Source organism: Spea bombifrons, chromosome 3 (assembly GCF_027358695.1).
Source record: "Spea bombifrons isolate aSpeBom1 chromosome 3, aSpeBom1.2.pri, whole genome shotgun sequence".
Taxonomy (NCBI): domain Eukaryota; kingdom Metazoa; phylum Chordata; class Amphibia; order Anura; family Pelobatidae; genus Spea; species Spea bombifrons.
This window is the reverse complement of record NC_071089.1, coordinates 96862503-96884478: the sequence shown is the minus strand read 5'-3', so window position 1 is coordinate 96884478 and position 21976 is coordinate 96862503. Positions and strand designations below refer to the sequence as shown.

At 38.4% G+C, this 21976-nt stretch overlaps 1 protein-coding gene across 1 annotated transcript in view; it reads left to right on the top strand.

The window, feature by feature from the left end:
• LOC128484089 (uncharacterized) overlaps window positions 1-21976 on the top strand; it is a 28840-nt gene that overhangs the window by 6573 nt on the left and 291 nt on the right. Inside the window, exons 8-16 of the mRNA XM_053460407.1 lie at window positions 1919-2139; window positions 2602-2743; window positions 6016-6092; window positions 14604-14635; window positions 15653-15711; window positions 16147-16189; window positions 16659-16879; window positions 20318-20479; window positions 21097-21258. Of these exons, the coding sequence (XP_053316382.1) occupies window positions 1919-2139; window positions 2602-2743; window positions 6016-6092; window positions 14604-14635; window positions 15653-15711; window positions 16147-16189; window positions 16659-16879; window positions 20318-20479; window positions 21097-21258 (1119 nt within the window). The remainder of the gene's footprint in view (window positions 1-1918; window positions 2140-2601; window positions 2744-6015; window positions 6093-14603; window positions 14636-15652; window positions 15712-16146; window positions 16190-16658; window positions 16880-20317; window positions 20480-21096; window positions 21259-21976) is intronic.

Sequence of the window (21976 nt, the reverse complement as noted above, 5' to 3'; positions counted from 1 at the left end):
TAATGTAGGCTGGTTAACTTTTATTGTATAGGTTCAGACCTGGATTTCAAAAAGTATAAATAAACTAAAACAATTATGTTCACACTGAATTTATTTATTTCAAATGCAGGAAGTGTCCAATGGAAAGTACATCATTAAAAACATATATTTAAAATGGCAATTTTTCTTGTTTGGGTTATAACCATGTAAATGTGTGTTGCAAGTTAATTTAGATAGGAAACACGTAGCTAGATACATTTTTGTCATGATATAAATATGCCAGGATGTTTTGGTACTTTTTTATTACCTGGTTATTTGTCTCAAGGCATTTCTATGGTTGTTCCCTTTAACCCCTTCCATACCGGGACGTACCTGGTACTTCCTGGTCACATGTCACCGTCAGACCGGGACGTACCAGGTACGTCATCCCCCCAAAAATTCCCCCACATCGCCACAATCGTGATTGCAGACAGTGCAGACAGCACAGCCACCCAGAGCCCACCCCCGATCCTTTGATCACTCCCACTCCGTGTAGGCTGAAAACGCGATTGCAGGAAAACCAGCAATCGCTTTTTCAGCTGCCACAGGCAGCTTCAGGGAAGGGGGTTGTGTGTTGATTGGGTCCCCACACTTGCCTGACACAACATCCCCCTGCTGCCTGATCACTCCATGAGAGCGACGGTGCAGCGTTAAACCCTTCAATTGCAGCATTTTTGGGGTAAATACCCGTTTTGTTCAGGGCTCTGCTGCTGGTGGCCTGCCTGGAAGCGCAATATTGTGGGGACTAAATATCAGTCAATGCTGTGCTCCAATGAAGCATCAGCATTGAAAGAGTTAAAAAAAAAATAACAGCACTGACCTGAAAGTCCAGGGTGCTTCCAGGTCAAATGCTGTGAGTTTAGTAAGTGAGCTGATGATGATCAGATCACTCCTGGCCAACAGGAGTGATCTGATCATTATGGCAGCCCCTGGATGACCCTGCCTTATAAAGAGAGAGGGGTCATCTAGGGCAGTGGTTCTTAACTCATTGGTCGCGACCCGTCTTCAGTGGGTCGCGGAGGGTCAGAGCCGGACTGGAGGCATACCAGGAAAATTTCACTTTCCTGGGGCTGCCTTACACATTCTAGCCGCATTCCGCGAGCCGCAGGCTGTCAGGACTGCTCTGCTGTCCCTTTTGCCTCTGTCCCCCACTAGGACACAACCCCTGTTACCCCACCAAATCCCTTATTACCCCCACTACAGCCCCAGTTACCCCCACCACAGCCCCTATCCACCATCACAGTCCCTGCCCCAACACAGTCCCTGTCCCCTACTCCTCACCACAGCCCCCATGCACCATCTCAGCCCCAGTTAACCCCACACAGCCCTAGTTATCCCCACACCACAATCCCTGTCCCCCATCACAGCCCCTATGCACCATCTCAGCCCCAGTTACCCAGACACCACAACCCCTGTCCACTCACCACAGCTCCTTTGTTTCCATCACCACAGCCACTGTTCCCCACCACTGGCCATATCCTCCAATACTGCCCAGATGCCCTCAACATCAATCTTATCCCCTATTACAGCCCATATACCCCACCACTGCCCTCACTACTTCCCCTATCCCCTCACTGTCACTGGAGACTTCCCATTACATTCAGTAAATTGGATATCCTTCACTGGAACCTTACAGGATTTTATCTAAGTTTGCTGAAGTACACCCAAAGCAGCGCTCCTCAGTAAACATGGCCTCAAAACCTAAATATGATACAAATTATATTAAAGTTGGCTTTTCATATATTGAAGATAGACATGATGGACAGAAACCACAGTGTGTTTTGTGTAGCAAAACATTGGCTAATGAAAGCATGAAGCCATCAAAGCTAAAGCGCCATTTAGACACAAAACGGAAAAACCTGAAAAAGCAGAAAAACCTGTTGAGTATTTTCAACGAAAGCTACAAGAGCTGAGGGCATCACAAAAGTGCCTAACATCTTCTTGTTCAAAGCAAGAGCAGGCACTCCAAGCATCTTACCACGTAGCTCATCGTATTGCAGAAGACCTTATCTTACCTGCCGCCATTGATATGGCCAGAGAGGTCCTGGATCAATCTTCTGCAGATAAATTGAAGACAATTCCACTATCCAATGACACGATACGCAGGACGATTCAAGAAATGTCAGGTGACATAAAAGCCCTGTTTGGCCGAAACGTTGCTTTTGTTTGTTCTCGCTTAATAAAGTGTCCTATAGACTGGAAGCTGTTTGGAGTGCTGGGATTCCTTTTCTTTGTTTGTATGCTTCAAGAGGGTTTATGCTGTCCCTTTTTTCCTGCTAGCACCCTGCTTCCTGGGAGTTGAGTGCAGAACCATTTTTTCATTTTCCTGGTTTATGTGAGGCATGTGTGGGAAGGAGACTTTCAGGAGTAGTTTCTCTGCAGTAGAGAGCTTCGCACCACTACTGCAGAGGACATTTTCAGTACTTTGGATTCATACTTGGATTCAGTGTGCCTGATATGGGATATGTGTGCCGGAATCACAACCGATGGTGCAGCCTGCATGACTGGAAAACACTTAGGGGTGGCGAAGAGAATTCTTGAAAAGGTACCAAATGCGGTTTTGAACCATTGTTTTTTGCACAGGGAGGCATTAGCAGCCAAGGATATGGTGCCAATGCTTCACAAAACTTTGAAAGATGCTGTCAAAGTGGTGAACTACATTAAACGGAGCGCCAAGTATGGCAGGTGTTTCCAGAAGCTGTGCATAGACCTGGGCAGTGAACATGTACAGGTGCTGCATCATGTGGAGATGCGCTGGCTTTTCAGGGGCAAAGTTCTCTCACGTTTATACGAACTGAGAGTGCAACTCGACTCTTGCCGATCTGTTTAACAGTGACATGTGGCTTGCACAAGTTGCTTATCTTGCAGATGTGTTTGAGCAGCTGAACACATTAAATGTGTCTATGCAACGGAAGGGACACAATATTTTTGCACAGATTGAAAAAAATCGAGGCTTTCAAAAAGAAAATGGCATTGTGGACAAGTCATGTTTGCAAAGAGAGATTTGATATGTTCCCCAATGCTAGTCATGAGCTTACACACCTGGACTCCACAGGCAGAAATGAACTGAAGAACACTATAGTAGCACATCTCTGTACTGCAGGAACGTTTTAAAGACTACTTCCCAGAGCAGCACAGGGATGACGGCTTGATACGCGATCCCTTTGGAATTGATTTGGAAAGCGTCATGTTGCCAAGCAACGATGAGAGTCAGCTTGTAGAGCTTTCATGCGATCAGATGAAAAAAAAATTTACTGAGCTAACCCTCTCCCAGTTTTGGTGTAATGTTATGGCTGAATATCCTTCCATCTCAACCCATGCCTTCAAAGTTTTACTACCATTCAGCACAACTTATCTTTGTGAGAGTGGCTTCTCAACTCTGGTTCAGTTAAAGACAAAGCATAGAAACAGAATGGACATTGAACATGACCTCAGAGTTGCTTTGTCTACCATCACCCCAGATTTTGGGACACTCCTCAAAAGCAAAAAGCATCCCCAGTTTTCCCATTAGTTCTACCTCATATGTTTCAATGACTGTTTGTTTATTTATTGGGTTTTTGCTTCAATGGCACTTTAATTTCACTAGCACTGTGATTACTGCATTATTCAATGTGCAAAGTATCCGTTTGTTTGTTTACTATCTGTTTACTGTTTAAAAATTGCATATATATGTATGTGGAATACTGCACAAGTTGTTTTATGGAATAAAATATAATGTTTCGGAAATGAAATTATTTTTTGGTCTTGACTTAATGACCAAAGACAAATGTGGGTCCTGAGGATACACAGGTTGAGAACCACTGATCTAGGGTAATTGTGGAAAAAAAATATTAATAAAAAAACCCATAATTATTACCTGATCACTTGTCGGTGACATTTTAAGTCACTGATTATTGATCAGTCTCCCTGATCAATGTCAGTGGCCTAAACTTGTCACTAACAAGCCTGAAAACGGTCAAAATTACCCTAGTTGAATAACCTTGACTTGTCTACTGTTCATAAACATATACTTTTATGGGGTAATTTACAGTGGAGTGATTCCAAAATGTCCCAAATGGGATATGGGCCCAGTAAACCAATTTATGAAAATTCCAAATTTGAAAACTAAAATGCGTATGTTCCAGTTTTGCCCCCATAGCTCCCTCAAAAAATGCATGAACCATGCATGTGAGGCAGTTTTTTTTCTGCAGTTGCACATATTCTATACAAAATATAATATGAAATCTAAAGCAACATTGCAACATATACAAAAATATAAAAATACCTCAAAATTTGGCACCATTTGGTGATAAAAATCCATTTTGAAAAGTATCAAAATGGCCCTAGTTGTACACCTTGAGTTATCTACTGTTCATAAACATATAATTTTTGGGGAATAATTAGTACCTGTGACAACTATTACAGTTATTAGCCTACTATGACAAATTTGAAAAAAATACATTTTAAAAACGTGATACATGCCTTGCAATATTTGCCCTATACCGGTAAAAATAGATGAAAATCCTGGCCATATTGGGTGGTTTCCAAATCAGGACAAGTTAATGAATATATTTTGGATATTTTTTTCCCATTGGTTCAATGTGTGTACAATTTGTATGTATACAAAACTGTTAACAAATGTTTTTTTTTTTCATTTTTCCACACCTTTTCAAGTTTATTTCAAACAAAACAATGTACTACCCAGCTTAATATGGCTTCAAATGAAAGTCCTACTTGTGCTGAAAAAAACAATATATGATTTGTGTGGGTGCACTAATTGAGAAGAGAGAAATTACAGTTGAAGAAAGACATAGCAAAAACACAAAAACGGCTCGGTCTTTTAGCGCACCCTTAGTAACAAAATCCCGAAGTCCTGAAGGGGTTAAAATAATTATCCAATGCAGGAAATATTGTGTCTACAGCATGTGAAGCGCTATGAATGATATTAAAATATCATAGCAAAAAATACATTTTAGCTTTAGTCCACTAGGGGCTTTAGGGGTTGCCCTCAAAACTTTCCATAATGTCTTGCCAACCACTGTGTCCTGAAGTGTGACTGCCTAATATTAATATATATGGTGAACTAACCAGACACCGCTGTCTGATGTTCATGTGTGTCTACAAGAAGGGACACTTGCCCCCCCCAAGCAATGGATGGGTATTCTGCCCATGCTCTGCACCTTTGATATGACTAATGTTTGCCTTCCTCGAGAAAATGTTCTGTGAATGGCCAAGATGGTGTTAGGTAGATGACGAATATCAGGTGTTTCACGGTAATACATTGTGTGGGTAGCAGAGTGACAAGGACAATACTTGTAAGCTTGTTTGAGCAAGGCCTTCATCAACTTTTGTTTCTGTAAGCCCAAGATATTATGAAATGTACTACATAAGCCCTGTTTACCCATTGTGCAGCCCAACAGAATATTATGGTGCCAAATATGCAATATATAAATAAATAATGATTCCTTCCCAGTACCTGGAATAAAGCAAACCGCCCAATACAAGAAGTCTGTATGCTTTATATCCCTGATCTTTCTTATTTGTCTTTTATTCTTTATTTATCTTCATTTTACAAATAGCATGGGTGGCTTGTGCTTAAACCTGTTAAAGTTATTTCTGTCAGTTTACAGAGCTACAAAATATACTTTTTATAAATGTAACAGTAAAAAAAGGTTATTGTCATGACCGTTATATATCTCATTCAACTCACACCTAGAAAAGCACACACTAACAATATAGGAATGATGAGCCTTTTTGCTCCAGAAAAAATCCTGATGATGTGTATCTCAATAAGGGATAGTCGTGTTGACTAACCTGGGATCCTGTGGCCTGAAGCTTTATGATATTTCACATGCTAAGCCCCTTATTGTTTTATCCCTGTCGTTTGTATACCGTGACCGCTATCGGCAGTCTACTGTCTCTCACCAGGTGGAGATACATGGTCCTGGAAAGGTGTTGCATTTCAACATGCTTTCTGAAGCGAAGAACAACATGACATGGTTCAGCACTTGATTACAGAGAGGACGCAGTTTAAGGACCACACAGCACATCTGCTGGCACCCAGTAGCACGTCTTCCACTTAGCCACACAATAAGGTAAGTGTACATGGATTCTGGATTTGCCAGTGGCTTATATAATGTATTTCTTCTTTTGCAGTATTAAAGTACCACTGTCATTAAAAACATTATATTTGAGTCCATGTGATACAGGCTCACCTAGGTGTAGATTTACATTACATTGATTTATAGAGCCTCAGCATATTCTTTACTTCTATACAATAGGAGAGTATAATTAACCTTAACATTCAAAATTGACAATATACAATTTGGAAGCAACATTAACTCATGATAAGAGGAATTGGTACAAAAGACGAAATTGACCCTGCTCTTGCAATCTTACAATCTCTATTCTATTATAACCTCCATTGTATGTTCACTTTATGAAAATCATATTGCAGGATCTTAAGCTTGTGCATTATTACCGTACATTCTTTGTCAGGACTTAGAGTTAGCCCAACTAAGAATTAGGTCGAGGGATTTGATTTAAAGACACTACATTCATTTTTATATAATATCATTCCCTTTACGTAATCATTAAAGTTGTCATGGTAAATAGCCAAATGTTTTGTTTTTCATACTTTAATTAAAATTGCCATTTGGTACTTGACAGTATTTTTCTGGTGCTTTATAAACACAATAGTTATTTAGGTTGCATCGGCTGAACCTTTTGAACTCAGTAATTTAGCATATAAAGAGATGCTACTTACAAAGATTATTAAGATAAGAGGGGCATTCTTCATGGTAAGGTCCATTAAGCCCTGGAATGGATGATCTATGGAAGCGTTGACCACAAGTTCTGTGTACAAGGGAGGGGTTGGCATCATTGAGCCCAGGGGTCAAGCCGGGTAGCGCACTAATAAAGCAAACCAAAGCATATTTGAAGAAAACATGTTCAATAGTAAAGGTTTGAAAGGGCATGCATGGAAAGCCCATACATGGAGGACATTAAGGATCCTCAGAAAAAAGGTTCAGAAAGTAGCAGTGCATGCTAAATCTAGTGCCAGTTGCTTCCCTGCTTCTTGATTACTTTTTGGCAAGAAAGGTTATGCAAGTGTATCAAATTATTGACACAGGGATTGTCTTTTTGGAATAACAACACAATGATTATTATGTTGTATAGTGTCCCTTCCCTGGGCTTTGTGTGTAACCATCTTTTATGTAGAACCACATAAATTGGATGTCAACGCTCTTAGGGAAAATATTTAGCTATTGCTAGTTTAACTATTTGGTTTGGCATATATGAGGAAGTAGTAGGGGAAAAAAGTTTTATTGTTTTTTTTTTATTGATTTACACCTGAAAATTGCCCTGGAATGAAAAGAATTAAGACTAGTTATAATGCTTTTAGTGTGGGTGGTAATGACTTAAGACATTCTAAAGCAAAATTGTGTCCCTTGTATAGAGCATTATAAATTCATGCTCCAAGGATATTTAAGACTGTTTATTTATCACCATGGTATCTTTGAACACATATCTTATTTCTAGTAATTGATTTGTTGAAAGTTATAGCTTTAGTTGGTTATTCATTGTTATGTCGATACAGCAACCTTGAATTCTGTTTTTTTTTTTAATATGAGTGTTAAAACTAAAAACCGGGAGATTAAAACTAAAAACCGGGACAATTCAGTCGACATGTTCTGTTCCATCTTACCACTGGATAGGAAAGTTTTGGTTTAATAATATTGATGTTCCATTCCATTTATTTATTGACAGCCAACAGATTCTATACCACTGTTATAATAGTGGAAAGTAAAATTAACAATAACATTAAAGGTGACTGTATACAGTTTGATAATAAGATTAACATATGTGCAGGCGTACTGGTACAGACCAAGAAGGGGTTCTTACACTCTACAGTGTTAATGGCATACATTAATTATTATTGTTATCATTTATTTATATAGTGCCAACAATTTACACAGTGCTTCTTACAATACATATATTCAAGGGGTATGACAAGACTAGAATTGACAGACTAAGACAAACCAAGGTGGAGAGAGCCCTGGTCACAAGCTTAAAATCTTTAAAATTGCAAACTAAACCTTTGAAAGCATCAGCAGTTTTTTTCCTCATTGGTAAATGAATCCACCTATTGTATCGACCTAAAATTACATTACAATAATAAATATTTAATTAGGACAACATGTTCATAGGATTCTGCGCATACAATTGTTTTTCAGCTTATGCATACCTTTTAACCGTAGATATCATTTCAGTATTGATACCTACTTAAATAACAGATGTTTTAAATAAAGTTTATATGATTTCAGGACATTGGCTTTTTAAGATGTTATATTTTATTAATGAACATGCAAATACACATTTTTTTTTTTACAAACTCTTTTTGATTTCTTAACTTCTCAAGCATTTGCTGTTTTTGTATATTACCTGCATCTTGTTGCCTAGTTATAATAGATCACGGTAGATAGGGAGTTTGGAGGAGTATTACCTCTTATCTTATGATGTTTGACTGTATCTGCTTCTGAGGAGGATTCATACTGCAGGGCTTCATAATTTAACTCTAGCCTGCTGATGAATATGACTTCCAGACAGGGTCTATACTACATACTACGGGTCTATAAAGGTTCTCGAATGACTAAATGTATACAAGGAACTTAATATCCATCGGTCAAATCCTCAACGCGTTTCGCCGTACGTGTGGCTTCATCAGGAGTATCTTCGGTATTGGTGTGTGGTCCTTTTAAATCATGTAGGGCGCCATCTTAATCTGCCGACGTCTGACGTCAGTACGTCTGCTATCGTCATTCCGTTTGCTGGAATCCCCTGGTTTATGCTCCCGATTGGTATCCTTATTCATTCATTTTATTCATTCATTTTATGTCTCCTACACGTTTTTTAATATAACCATCACTACCGATCATTTGGTGACTTTATTCAACACGGCCAGCTCTGGGGGGATGGTCCCCATCGATAGAGTGGGCGATGCGGGTGCTGCAATATCGGATCGGCACTTTTTGCTGCTTCACCAAACATTGAGATAGTTTATCTATTCTTCACTTACTGTATGGTGTGGGGGTACTCTCCCGACATAGCGGGTTATCGTTATCGGCTTAGTAGGGACATACACCTGATATAGCAGGTGTTTGATTGGCTTAGCAGGCGATCGTACATCATTATATTATAGTCGCCGCAAAAATGAATTAATAAAAGTGTTCCCTTACCTCTTTCGGAGTTCCGTGGAACGTCTGAAGGTCCATCAGCAAACGGAATGACAATAGCAGACGTACTGACGTCAGACGCCGGCAGATTAAGATGGCGCCCTACATGATTTAAAAGGACCACACACCAATACCGAAGATACTCCTGATGAAGCCACACGTTGAGGATTTGACAGAGCTCTTTTTAAGTTCTTTTATTGGACTTTTGATTAACTTTTTAAAACATCCCTTGGTGGATGATTGTTAATAAGTTTTTATTTTGGCTTGTAGCCTTAAATAAATAGTACATTTTATCCCACTACATTGTGGATTCATATTAATTTAACCACTGAGTGCAGCTCCACACCAGCAGATCACTGAGATCCAGCAGATCCAGAGTCGTTAGAGGAGAAGCAGAGGAAAATCACTTGATGTATACGGGTATTACACCCTCTCAAAAAGTTTAAGTGTATTTCTACATTTGAGTGTTACAAAAACTGCTTGATACTACATCATTGTAGTCCCCACCTGTCTTCTGCTTCTTTACATATATGTACCACATATCCACCCGGAGGATTGGATGTTTATGAAGCCTGAATACATGTATACATTGTGAGTGCATTATATAGACATATAGTGCCGTCATTTGTGCATAATACTACACAATCATTTTTTCTGTTTTATTTTCTATTTTTTCAACCGGTATACACGAGCGCCCCCTAGTAATCCTTGTTCTAATTTTAAAAACACCTGGAGAGTGTTTTGTACGGGTTGCAGCTGGGTATCCGGTAAAGTGACATAAAAGGGAAGTATATTGATTATTGTCTCTTCTCTATACACCTCACTTCACACTGGTTTTCATCACTCCTTTTTTCTACACTTAATATCCATACATGTAATAATTTTATCATATGAGTGTGGCATGAATTTTCATTTTGATCAGTGCATCTTAAGAATTGGGCAGTTCAAAGGAGTACTAGATAAAGCCCTTTGTGTAACATAGTAACATAGTTCATAAGGTTGAAAAAAGACCAAAGTCCACCAAGTTCAACCTACATACATATTGTGTCCCTACTGTGTTGATCCAGAGGAAGGCAAAAAACCCTTATGAAGCAGATGCCAATTGCCCCATACCAGGGGGAAAATTCCTTCCCGACTCCAAATATGGCAATCAGAATAAATCCCTGGATCAACATTCTGTCCCTATTAATCTAATATCCATAACTTGTAATATTATTGCTTTCAAGAAACACATCCAGGCTCCTTTTAAACTCTTTTATTGAGTTTACCATTACCACTTCCTCTGGCAGAGAGTTCCATAATCTCACCGCTCTTACTGTAAAGAACCCCCGTCTGTGCTGGTGTAGAAACCTTCTTTCCTCCAGCCGTAGAGGATGTCCCCTTGTTATAGATACAGTCCTGGGTATAAATAGGTCCTGGGAGTGATCCCTGTACTGCCCCCTTATATATTTATACATAGTTATTAAGTCCCCCCTAAGCCGTCTTTTTTCCAAACTAAATAACCCTAATTCTGATAATCTTTCTGGGTACTGTAGTCCTTCCATTCCCCTTATTACTCTGGTTGCCCGTCTTTGAACCCTCTCCAGCTCCACTATATCTTTCTTGTACACTGGTGCCCAGTACTGTACACAGTATTCCATGTGTGGTCTGACTAGTGACTTGTACAATGGTAGAATTATTTCCTTGTCGTGGGCATCTATGCCCCTTTTGATGCACCCCATGATTTTATTTGCCTTAGCAGCAGCTGCCTGACACTGGTCGCTACAGGTAAATTTACTGTTAACCAAGACTCCTAAGTCCTTTTCCATGTCAGTCGTCCCCAGTGTTTTCCCATTTAATACATATTCCCAGCCTGGATTTTTCTTCCCCATGTGCATAACCTTACATTTATCTGTGTTGAACCTCATCTGCCACATCCCAGCCCAAGCCTCCAACCTATGCAGATCCATTTGTAATCGTGCACTGTCCTCTATTGTGTTAACCACGTTACAGAGCTTAGTATCGTCTGCAAAGATTGATACTTTACTATACAATCCCTCTACAAGGTCATTAATAAATATATTAAAAAGAATAGGACCCAAAACTGACCCCTGTGGTACCCCACTAGTAACAGTCACCCACTCAGAGTATGTACCATTAATAACCACCCTCTGTTTCCTATCACTGAGCCAGTTACTTACCCACATACACACATTCTCCCCCAGCCCAAGCATTCTCATTTTATGTACCAGCCTTTTATGTGGCACCGTATCAAATGCTTTGGAAAAATCAAGATATATGACATAAAGCGATTCACCGCGACCCAGTCTTGAGCTCACCTCCTCATAAAAGCTGATCAGGTTAGTTTGACAGGACCGATCCCTTGTAAACCCATGCTGATATGGAGTCATACATTTATTTTCATTGAGATTCTCCAAAATAGCATCTCTTAGGAAACCCTCAAACAGTTTACATACAACAGAAGTTAAACTAACAGGCCTATAATTCCCCGGGTCACTTTTTGTCCCCTTTTTGAATATTGGCACAACATTTGCTATGCGCCAGTCCTGGGGAACAGACCCTGTCACTATAGAGTCCTTGAATATTAGAAATAGGGGTCTGTCTATTACATTACTTAACTCCCTTAGAACGCGGGGGTGAATGCCATCTGGACCTGGTGATTTGTCTATTTTGATTTTTTGTAGGCGGCACTGTACTTCTTCCTGGGTTAGACAGGCGACATGTACTGGGGCATTTATCTCATCCTGCTGTATATTACCTGGCATTTCATTTTCCTCTGTGAATACAGCAGAGAAGAATATATTTAATAGATTAGCTTTTTCCTGATCCCCGTCTATAACTTCTCCCTCATTACTTTTTAAGGGGCCAACGCTTTCATTTTTAACCTTTTTACTATTTATATAGTTAAAGAACATTTTGGGGTTTGTTTTACTCTCTTTGGCAATGAGTCTTTCTGTCTCCACTTTTGCTGCTTTTATCTGATTTTTACATATTTTATTTTTTTCCCGATAGCTTCTTAGTGCTTCCTCACTGCCTTCCTGTTTTAGTAGCTTAAATGCCTTTTTTTTTGCCATTTATTGCCACCTTTGCATTCTTATTTATCCACATTGGTTTTCTCTTGTTCCTGACTCTTTTATTCCCATACGGTATGTACTTTTCACAGTGAGAATTTAAGATATTTTTAAAAATCTCCCATTTAGTGTCTGTGCTTTTGTTTTTGAGGACATTTTCCCAATTTACAGTGTTAAGGGCTTCTCTTAGTTGATCAAACTTTGCCTTCCTAAAGTTCATAGTTCTTGTGGCTCCTCTAAGAGTTCCCTTATTGAACGACAAGTTATAATGTATTATATTGTGATCACTATTTCCTAGGTGCCCTCTGACCTGCACATTAGTTACTCTGTCAGGTCTGTTGGTTAATATTAAGTCCAGTAGAGCGCCCCCTCTGGTTGGGTCCTGTACCATTTGGGACAGATAATTATCTTTACTTATAGTCAGAAACCGGTTTCCTTTATGAGATTCACAGGTCTCGGTTTCCCAGTTTATGTCGGGAAAGTTAAAGTCCCCCATAATAACCACCTCATTGTGATTTGCTGCCTTGTTTATTTGCTTTAATAATTGATCTTCTGCTGCTTCAATTATATTTGGTGGCTTACAGCAAACCCCGATCAGTATTTTATTATTTTTCTTTCCATATATTTCTACCCATAATGACTCCACATCATCATTTCCCTCACATATATTCTCCCGCAGTGTAGCCTTTAGGCTGGACTTTACATAAAGGCAAACTCCTCCCCCTTTTCGTTTTTTCGATCCTTCCTGAATAGACTATAACCCTGTATGTTAACCGCCCAGTCATAGCTATCATCCAACCATGTCTCTGTTATACCCACTATGTCATAATTGTCTGCAGACATTATTAACTCCAGTTCGCCAGTTTTATTGGTCAGACTTCTGGCATTAGTAAGCATACAATTTAGAGGTGTATGTTTTTTTTCTCCTACGAAGCCTATCCCTATTAACTATTCTAACCCCTCCCTCCGCTCCACCCCCAGGTACATTTATAAGCCCCAGCTCTCTATCTATACTATCTTCCCCTTCTATATTGTAGTTTCCCTCCCCCCCCTTTCCCTAGTTTAAACACTAGTGGATCAAAGATAATCTGTAAGAGTTTTCTATCTTTCTCCTAAATGGTAGGTAGTTAGAAAAGGAGAATGATTTCAAGATAAGGACTTGGACATTACTGTTTAAAGTGATGAAAAGGCGAGCATGCAGTAAAGTGAAGCAGCGGCAAAAGTCAGTAGCGTGTTTGTATAGTAGACATTGATGGCAGATAAGAACCATCTAAATCTGATCCTAATTTTCCCAATTTAAGACAGATCTTAATCTGTCCTTGATCTTGCCTTAGATTCAGGATAACTTTATGCATGTTTAAATTCCCTCACTGTATTAACCTTAACTACTTCTGACAGTTTCATTTATCTACCACCCTCTCAGTAAAGTAAAACTTCCTTACATCACATTTAAACCTCTGACACTCCCGTTTTAGACTAGGACTTCTTGTTCTAACATGTCTCCTCCTTTGAAATAAAATTCCCTCTTTGACTTTGTTAAATCCTTTTATGTATTTGATTACTCGCTGATCTGGCAACCCAAGAAATGTCATTTTTAGCGTGACAAGAGTAGACACACTACTGTAATTTGACCTTCGTATTTGATAGCAGAGAGGAACCATTCAACCCTTCTAGTCTGCCTTTGTTTCACGTGTTAAAGATTTAAACCATAATGCGTGCTTAGTCTTGTCTTAGATTCAGGATAGCCGTATGTCCATTCCATGTTTAAATTACATTACTCTGCCACGTCTGCTGGGGGGCTGTTCCACTTATCTATTATCCATTAATAAAGTAAAACTACCTTACATCTCCCTAAGATACATAATGTTTTATTTTTGCATTTTGTTTATATTGTACCCTGTTGTAGTAATTGAAAACAAAAAAATAATATAATTTAAAAAAAGATTGGATGTGAGCAAATAAAAGCAAACATGTCTCAGTAAAAAACAAAGTGGTATATGTGAGATTTTTAAGCCCCTCTATATTTGCCACAGCAACATCCCAAAAAAGTGCATGTCTACTTGTCTAGTCTGATTTATCAAAAAAACTGGCCACTGTTTTATCTTTTTAATCCAGAGGGTATTACCATACGCTAGTAAAAACGCCATCCGCTTGCTTTCCATTTGCTGTGTCACTGCTTTCAGAAACACAGAAATATCCATGGAACAACACACTATGCATACTGTTTTCAAACTGGTGTTATTGATGTATGAACTTTCTGAAACTAATTTCTAATTATATTGTTATATATTTTTTCAAGGTCACTCTCAGGTAGTAATATGGCAATACAAGGTAAGGCATTATTACATTATTCTATGCTTTTATGTCACCTACATGTACATCAAATGTTCAGAGGGGAAACCCATACAAGATACATATGATGTTTTGTAACATGGGATTATCATGATACTATAGATCAAATCATTTTGTAACGGAGAAGAGAGATACAAACTGCTGTTTAAAGACAGAATCTCAGAATGGTTTATTATCCCATCTTTGCATTTGTAAGGGTGTGTTTCCAGGTCTGTTTATTTTGTTCTTCACCGCCGCAGTCTGGCTTTTGAGAATGTGATTATTTCCAGGGGATTATTTTAACAGAAAAGCTTCCAGGCGTCTTTAAAGAAAAAACCTCTAGGTGACCCCTATGATGTTTCTCAGCATTGCTTAACCGGTCCCCACCTCCCTTCTGATCATTCGGTACACCAAGGTTTGGGGGGCATCACCAGCTAAATATACAAAGATGGTCCCGCTCAGATGTCTACTCTCATTCCATTTACTATCCCTGCTAATATTCTTCAATTACTATATAGCCTTGCTTATCTCTAAAATTATTTGAATTTTCAATCCAGCATTCATTTAATAAAATTTTATGTTTTTGATGTAAATGAGATTTAAAACCTAAAATTTACTGATATTCTACCACACTGGACATGTAGTAGATATCATCTATGTTTGGGCCTACCTATAATAATGCAATTACATGTTTCCCAGCTGCCCCTAGCATAGAATAGCTATGTTTGTTCAGTTTGCCTACCCACAATAGAAGCAGAAACTCGTATAAGCACAGGCTGCTAGAAGTGTAACTATTTTATATTACATCTCCCTTACGTTTTCTGTGCAAATATGTGATTATGACAATGTTGCCTGTAATTATCGTCTTTGTAAATGTAAAATTAAAAACTAGGATGGTTTAGTTGTGTATTTAACTACCGTACTTACCAAAACTTGACACTGCTGTGAGCTTCTAAAGCTATTCCAATTTAATAAAGATTTATCTTCCTCCTACCTACCTACCTTCTATACCAACAGCCGCATGGACGCCAACTCAACCTACTAGCTGCCCCCCAGGGCTTGAATGTCTGATCCAGGTAGTAAGACATGTCTTCTATATATTTGTTATATTTACCATAAACCAGAGTGTTAGAAATGTTAGGTAAAGTACAAAAAAGCCAGATTTTGTTTTCATTGTATGTTTTTTTTCCCTTTACTTCCTGGACATATCAACACATAGCTGTCTTCTGCACATGTCCAGTGAATCTCTTCTGGCCGAGCCTAAACATCCTAATTTCTGTCTCTGTAGGTTTCATAATCTGGCTTATTAAGTTAAATTAAAACAGACCGATGCTGGTTTAAGCAATAGTAGTATGCACTTTATTATTATTATTTTTTTAATGATGGTTTTTTTCAATATTTGCTTTTATATACCATTTTCACTATTTTCCATTTATGTTGTTTGTATAAATCAGAGGGATTTTTGTCCTTGACAGGGTGTTTATCTGATTGGATTTTTCTGTTATTGGCAGGCAGATAGACTTCTAATTCACCAACAACATGAGTTTTTGGAAGGTAAAATATTTTCTTCGACGCACTCTTTATCAGGATATTATGTAAAACAGCCTTCATATACAAAATCCCATTAGCCCTCTCCCCCCTAGCTGTAGACTTGAAGGAAATGTGTCCAGCCAAACACATCTTCTACTTGCCAGTGCGCATGCCCATTTTCGTAAGGCACTTGGTTTCAATGTGAGTGCTTTTGTGCAAATAATTGGGTGTATTTTTTGACAACAAAATAATATATAATAAAGTACTTACATGGTAATAGTAGGCCATTTTCATTGGTAGGACTGCATGGAGCACCTTGAAAGGCCCTTTGAGTGATAGATATGTTCAAGTTGGGGGAAAAAATGTTTATGGTGTGACACTGTTGCCAATTCAATACATTTCATTGCAAAACTTAGCATGCTATACTTAATAATTACTGGTTCCTACTAATAGTTGTAATGCTGATTGTTTAATATTATCTTTTGGTTTTTAGCCATCACCGGCTTCGAAACAAACAACTCATATGAAATTAAAAACAACTTGGGTCAAAACATCTATTTTGCTGGAGAACAGAGTGATTGCTGCAGTCGATATTTCTGTGGATCTTTAAGGTCCTTCATTATGACTATTGTTGATAATGCCAACCAGGAAGTAATAAGATTACTCAGACCACTCAGATGTGATTGTTGTTGTACTCCCTGCTGCCTGCAGAAAGTAAGTATATTATGAGACAGTCTTTAAATAGTGTGTAAATAACAAACAAGTCATCTGGGAGTTTTCACATGATTGGATACATTCCATCATCTTCTTCATTTAATACAAGCTCTTCTTGGTGCAGGCTGTCAACTTTCAGCATAGTAGTAAAATCTAGCATTTAATAACAGAACAGTAATAAATTAACAAAGTTCATTTGACTGCAGACATCACAAAAATGAGACGTGGCTAATTCACCAATGTACTAGTGAAGAGGGGCAGACTGACACCGTTGAGACTTGGAGGAGACACACTGTAAGAATCTGGTGGCAAGCTGCCTGTGCTTCCTCCATTCCTTGACCGACCACTCTGTCTATGCCTACGATGAACTCAATGGATAATTATGAATTGTTATTATATTTTTTCTTTTATGGGAGACTTTAAGATTTTTCAGATGTTGACTGAAAAAAAAAAAATTGATTTAGCTAGGATTAGAGATACCCTCTATTCTTACATCGATTTATTGGTAGATGTGCCAACATGAAAAGAAGGGTATGCTTGATGTATTATTTTTAAATTAAGCCTTGATTTTAGATTGCAATATAGAGGAATGTTTGGACTTCAGTGACCATCAGCGTGGTTTAAGATATTGAGAGAGGCTGAGCTATCTTTTAAACTAAGGTTTGAGGTTTTAGAAAAGCTGATTTTTTCTAAAACCAAAACATACATAAATAGGTCTTTGATAGCCTGGAAATATTTACATGGAATCGGAGAAATGGGATCATTTCAAAATGTTTATTGAAGCCAGTAGCACATCGCACCATGCTAGTCCACAGAAGCGGAGCATAGAAAATAAGGATGAGGATGGACGGGAAGTTATGTAGGATGCCAGAGGCAGAGATGAGAGGGGACGAGGAAGACCTTGAAATCAAAGATCCTATGATAAAGACTGTCGCCTGGGACTTTTCGTTTTCGACACATAACACCCATAAGATTATAATTCAAATAGACTAGGCGGCAGCATCTTTATTGAACACGAGAATTGCTCTCCACGTCTGAAAGGCCATTAGGAAATTAAGCCTTAGATTCTACAAACCATGAGTCAAATCTTAAGCACTTCATATTTATCTGTACAATACCACACTATCCTGAGAGTGTAACATACACTCTGAATAAAGCTGGGTTTTAAAAACTTCTATGGGAGTAGCCATCTCTAAGTAAAGAAGGGCAGCTTTTATATATACGAAAATCTTCCTATATTGTCCAAATATAGAATTTTCTCACAGCAAAACAGCAGATAACAATGATTTGTAAGAGATAAAGCGCCTTATTTCTCCATTTAGAATTGGTAATCTGGTAAATCTATTGCCCTGGATACCAGAATAAAAGCTCAGACCTGGCTGTTCAAATATTTTCTGGCCTAAACAAATTATGGCTAACAAAAAGGTGATAATAAGCAACAGCTAAAAAAGAAAGATAATAAGGATGGCGAAAGTAAATGAGAGAGGAAGGTTGCTTTATTGTTTTCTCCAACAACTAACAAACCAGCTCCCACTGACTGCCTTCGGTTATCTATGAATGCCTCTAACCTAAGAGGAGACTTACTACAGCAACACAGTTGGATAGCTCAGGAGAACTTGAGCCTCAAGTAGTAAATATGGATTCCATACCTGTTTGGACTCTCAGGTTATAAAAATTAAGGAAGAGGTTAAATCCATTACGGAAGAAATAAAATCTGAAATAACTCAGCTTGAACAAATTAGTAGGCCAGAATGTAGAAAAACTGGAACAACTACAACTCAATTTAACGCAAACAGAAATAAAGATCGACTATTTGCAGGCTAAGATAAGAAATCGGGAGGCAAATATAAATGATAAACGGGATCGGGACAGAACAGCAAACATAAGAGTTAGAGGACTCTCTTGGGAGGTCTTAAAGTTAGAGGAGTATTTCTCAAAGCTTCTATTTGACTTGAAAATATCAGAAATTAAAAATGATATTTTGATTATATTTTGTTTAAAAGAATCCATAGACTCTCTAAGTCCAAGGGGTTGGCTGAAGACATACCAAAAGATATTAAAATATTTTCATGTGTTTAAAATCACAGAAAAACTCTTCAACTACTAAACGATGTTTCAAAGATTTCATCAGAGTCAATATCTGAAATGTCTTCCAGATCTTTAAAGAAATACTAGACAATGTAGATGCTCTTCCTATTCTGTAGCAACTCTACTAAGGAAAGAAAATATGAAATTTAAATGGGCTCCCTCTTCTAAAATTTTAATATTTTATGAAGAAACGGCACATATTTATGAGTCAGTGGAAAACGTCTCAAAATGGCTAACTGGGAAACATATAGGATCAGGTTAACCTTGGTGACATGAAGTTATAAGACTGACAGTTCAATTATAAATATATTTCACAAAAGGGATCTATATTTCAAAGGAGGATAAATGTCAAGTACTCAGAGTTCATTAAGAAGCTTAATTTCACCGAGAGGGTGGTAGATGAGTGGGGCACCCTTCCAGCACATCTTGGTAGAGGTTAATACAGTGAGGGCAGTCTAACATAGGATGGGCATAAGGTTATCCTAAATACCGTTATATGACAAGAAATCCTGTGGGAAAAAAAATCTATGGTTGCCAATAGTCACAGAGACTATAGGGACACAGAGGCACAAGGCTGCTACTGGGTCGGTAAGCAAAATATCCAGTAATGAAGAACCACTTCAGATAAGAACAAGGCAACAGGCAAAAAAAAAGTCCAAAGGTCAACATAGATCCAGGAACCGGTAGATGAAGCAGAAGGCTCAATCCAGATTACCAGCAGAGATAACGTGAGACCAACCAGAGGTCAGAATCTAAAGAGGTTCTAGTAGATAAATGTATTAGTAAGAAACTGAAGCGAAGGCATCAGACAACTAAGTACTGACAGAAAGGTGTGAAGGAAATATATAACTCCGCCGGTAATGATCACTCACCAGTTGCACCTGTGTAACCCTCCTCTGCAGCTGGTTACCCAATGGCTGAGCAGTCTCGTGTCTGGCCTCCTGTTCCTCCAATTGAAACTCCCGTAGTGTGGCCATGCCTCTTGGGGTGTAACAGCGTGGTTCCAGGGTCTAGTCGTCACGTGCAATAAATTGATTGAGGTGCGGCAGACTCACTAAAGGCCAGTACTATGGCCTACCTTGGGCGCTCCCAGCTATCAAGGAGCTCTAAATGCCAGTGGTAGGGGATAGCAGTACCAGGCACCTGACAGTATTGTTGCAGACCGTACCTATATGCATAATAACTACCATGTCCATCTGTAGAAAACGCAGGTGGTGCAACACACACTTTGGAACCTGTCATCTAGAAGCATTCCTGGTAGTGGAAAAAGCAAAATTTTCAGAATACCTCAGAATAAAGAAGATATAAAATAATGTTTTGGTAAATCTAACAAATGTTACTTTTGGACAGCTTGAAGTACAGGCTCCCCCGGGAATACCTGCTGGCTATGTAATACAAAACTGGCATCCTTACCTGCCAAAATTTACCATTCAAAATGAGAGAGGACAAAATATTCTGAAGATCTCTGGACCATGCATTCTCTGTAGATGTTGTTCAAATATTGACTTTGAGGTAAACATGATAAATTATATTTCACATTTATGCCAATATACAATATTTTGAATAATCACCAAGCAAAATTATAAAAGTTATTATAAGCGGGTCTCAGAGTCACAATTTTGACACCCTATTTTTTATGTTGTTTCTACTAAAACCCATGTTTATGAAACAGTTTTACTTGTTGCAGCTCGCTTGTTCTTATTTATTTATAAAGACTTATACATTTTAGGTCTGCTAGATAAAGTTATCCTGTCCAACTGCTTTATGATTAGCAGTAACTGTTACCAAAGGAGCCTTTCTATTAATAAACATGTTTTGCAAATGACTTCCATAAAGCAATCATTTAGTAAAGTTGGTAATTTTTAAAATCAATTTTAGCATTAAAAAATTGTGAAAATGCAAATTGTGTTGTTGGTTCTAGCAGTGACAATCTTGAGTGTGGTCACTTATGTTCACCCCAACAATTGACCTGACATTGAGATGGAAGTGTATCTATATGCTAGCCAGGTAAAAACAATTAATATGGTTGCTGATGCTGCATATATACCTAATTTTCACTATGCACATGTTTCCATTTTCTTTCTCACATGGCCCCATTGGTGCTTAATATAATTAAGTTTTGTTTCTAGGTGAAGTCTCTTGATGAGACCTATAATGTAGGACGGATTTCCAAGCAGTGGTCGGGCTTTGGAAATGAAATGTTCACAGATGTTGACAATTTTGGAGTGCAGTTTCCTTTGGATCTTGATGTGAAAGTCAAAGCAGTGATTCTGGGGGCCTGTTTTCTAATTGTAAGATATTCTTTATACATGGCAGTAATACGGTTGTATCACTCTCTTTTATCTCTTTCATTTTCTGTTGTAAAAAACCCTTCATTTTTACACTCATAATTACTCTGATATTGCTGAGAACAGGTATGTACTTGTAGTCAACATACTAGTTGTATATTATTAAGGCCTTCTTTATAACAGTGTTAATTTAAACTAAAAGTGAGAGCACAGCAGTTGATGTATTAGAAAACATTCTAAAATACTTGGGAACTTTGCAAACATACGCTCCCTGAGGCTTCCTCATCCTGCTCCACATAGGGATGTAGATGTAGGGATGTAGATGGAAGGGACATTGGGGTAGCGTGTCTAACCACAAATAGGTAGCAATTGATGGAACCAGGTAAGAAGTAAGAAGTGGGCAGCATTGTTTTAAAATTGACCCATAAATCATTAGTTACCCTGAAACTAGCTGTGGCTCATGGGCCCTCTGTGTTCTCATGTATGGCAATTGGTGAGGTTTCTACATTAACGGCATATATTGGGTGGGCTGATCATATTTGTTCAGTAATGCAAAAAAAGGGGTGTTCAAGCTACCTGGATGTTATACAATAACCATCGTGGACTCCATCATTCCTAAAGAGCCTCAATTCATTAGTCATGCATTGGAGTCTGTGTGTCACATTTTCACTAATGTTACCTGACACATCAATACATTTAATCCACCTATTCTATTTTAAGG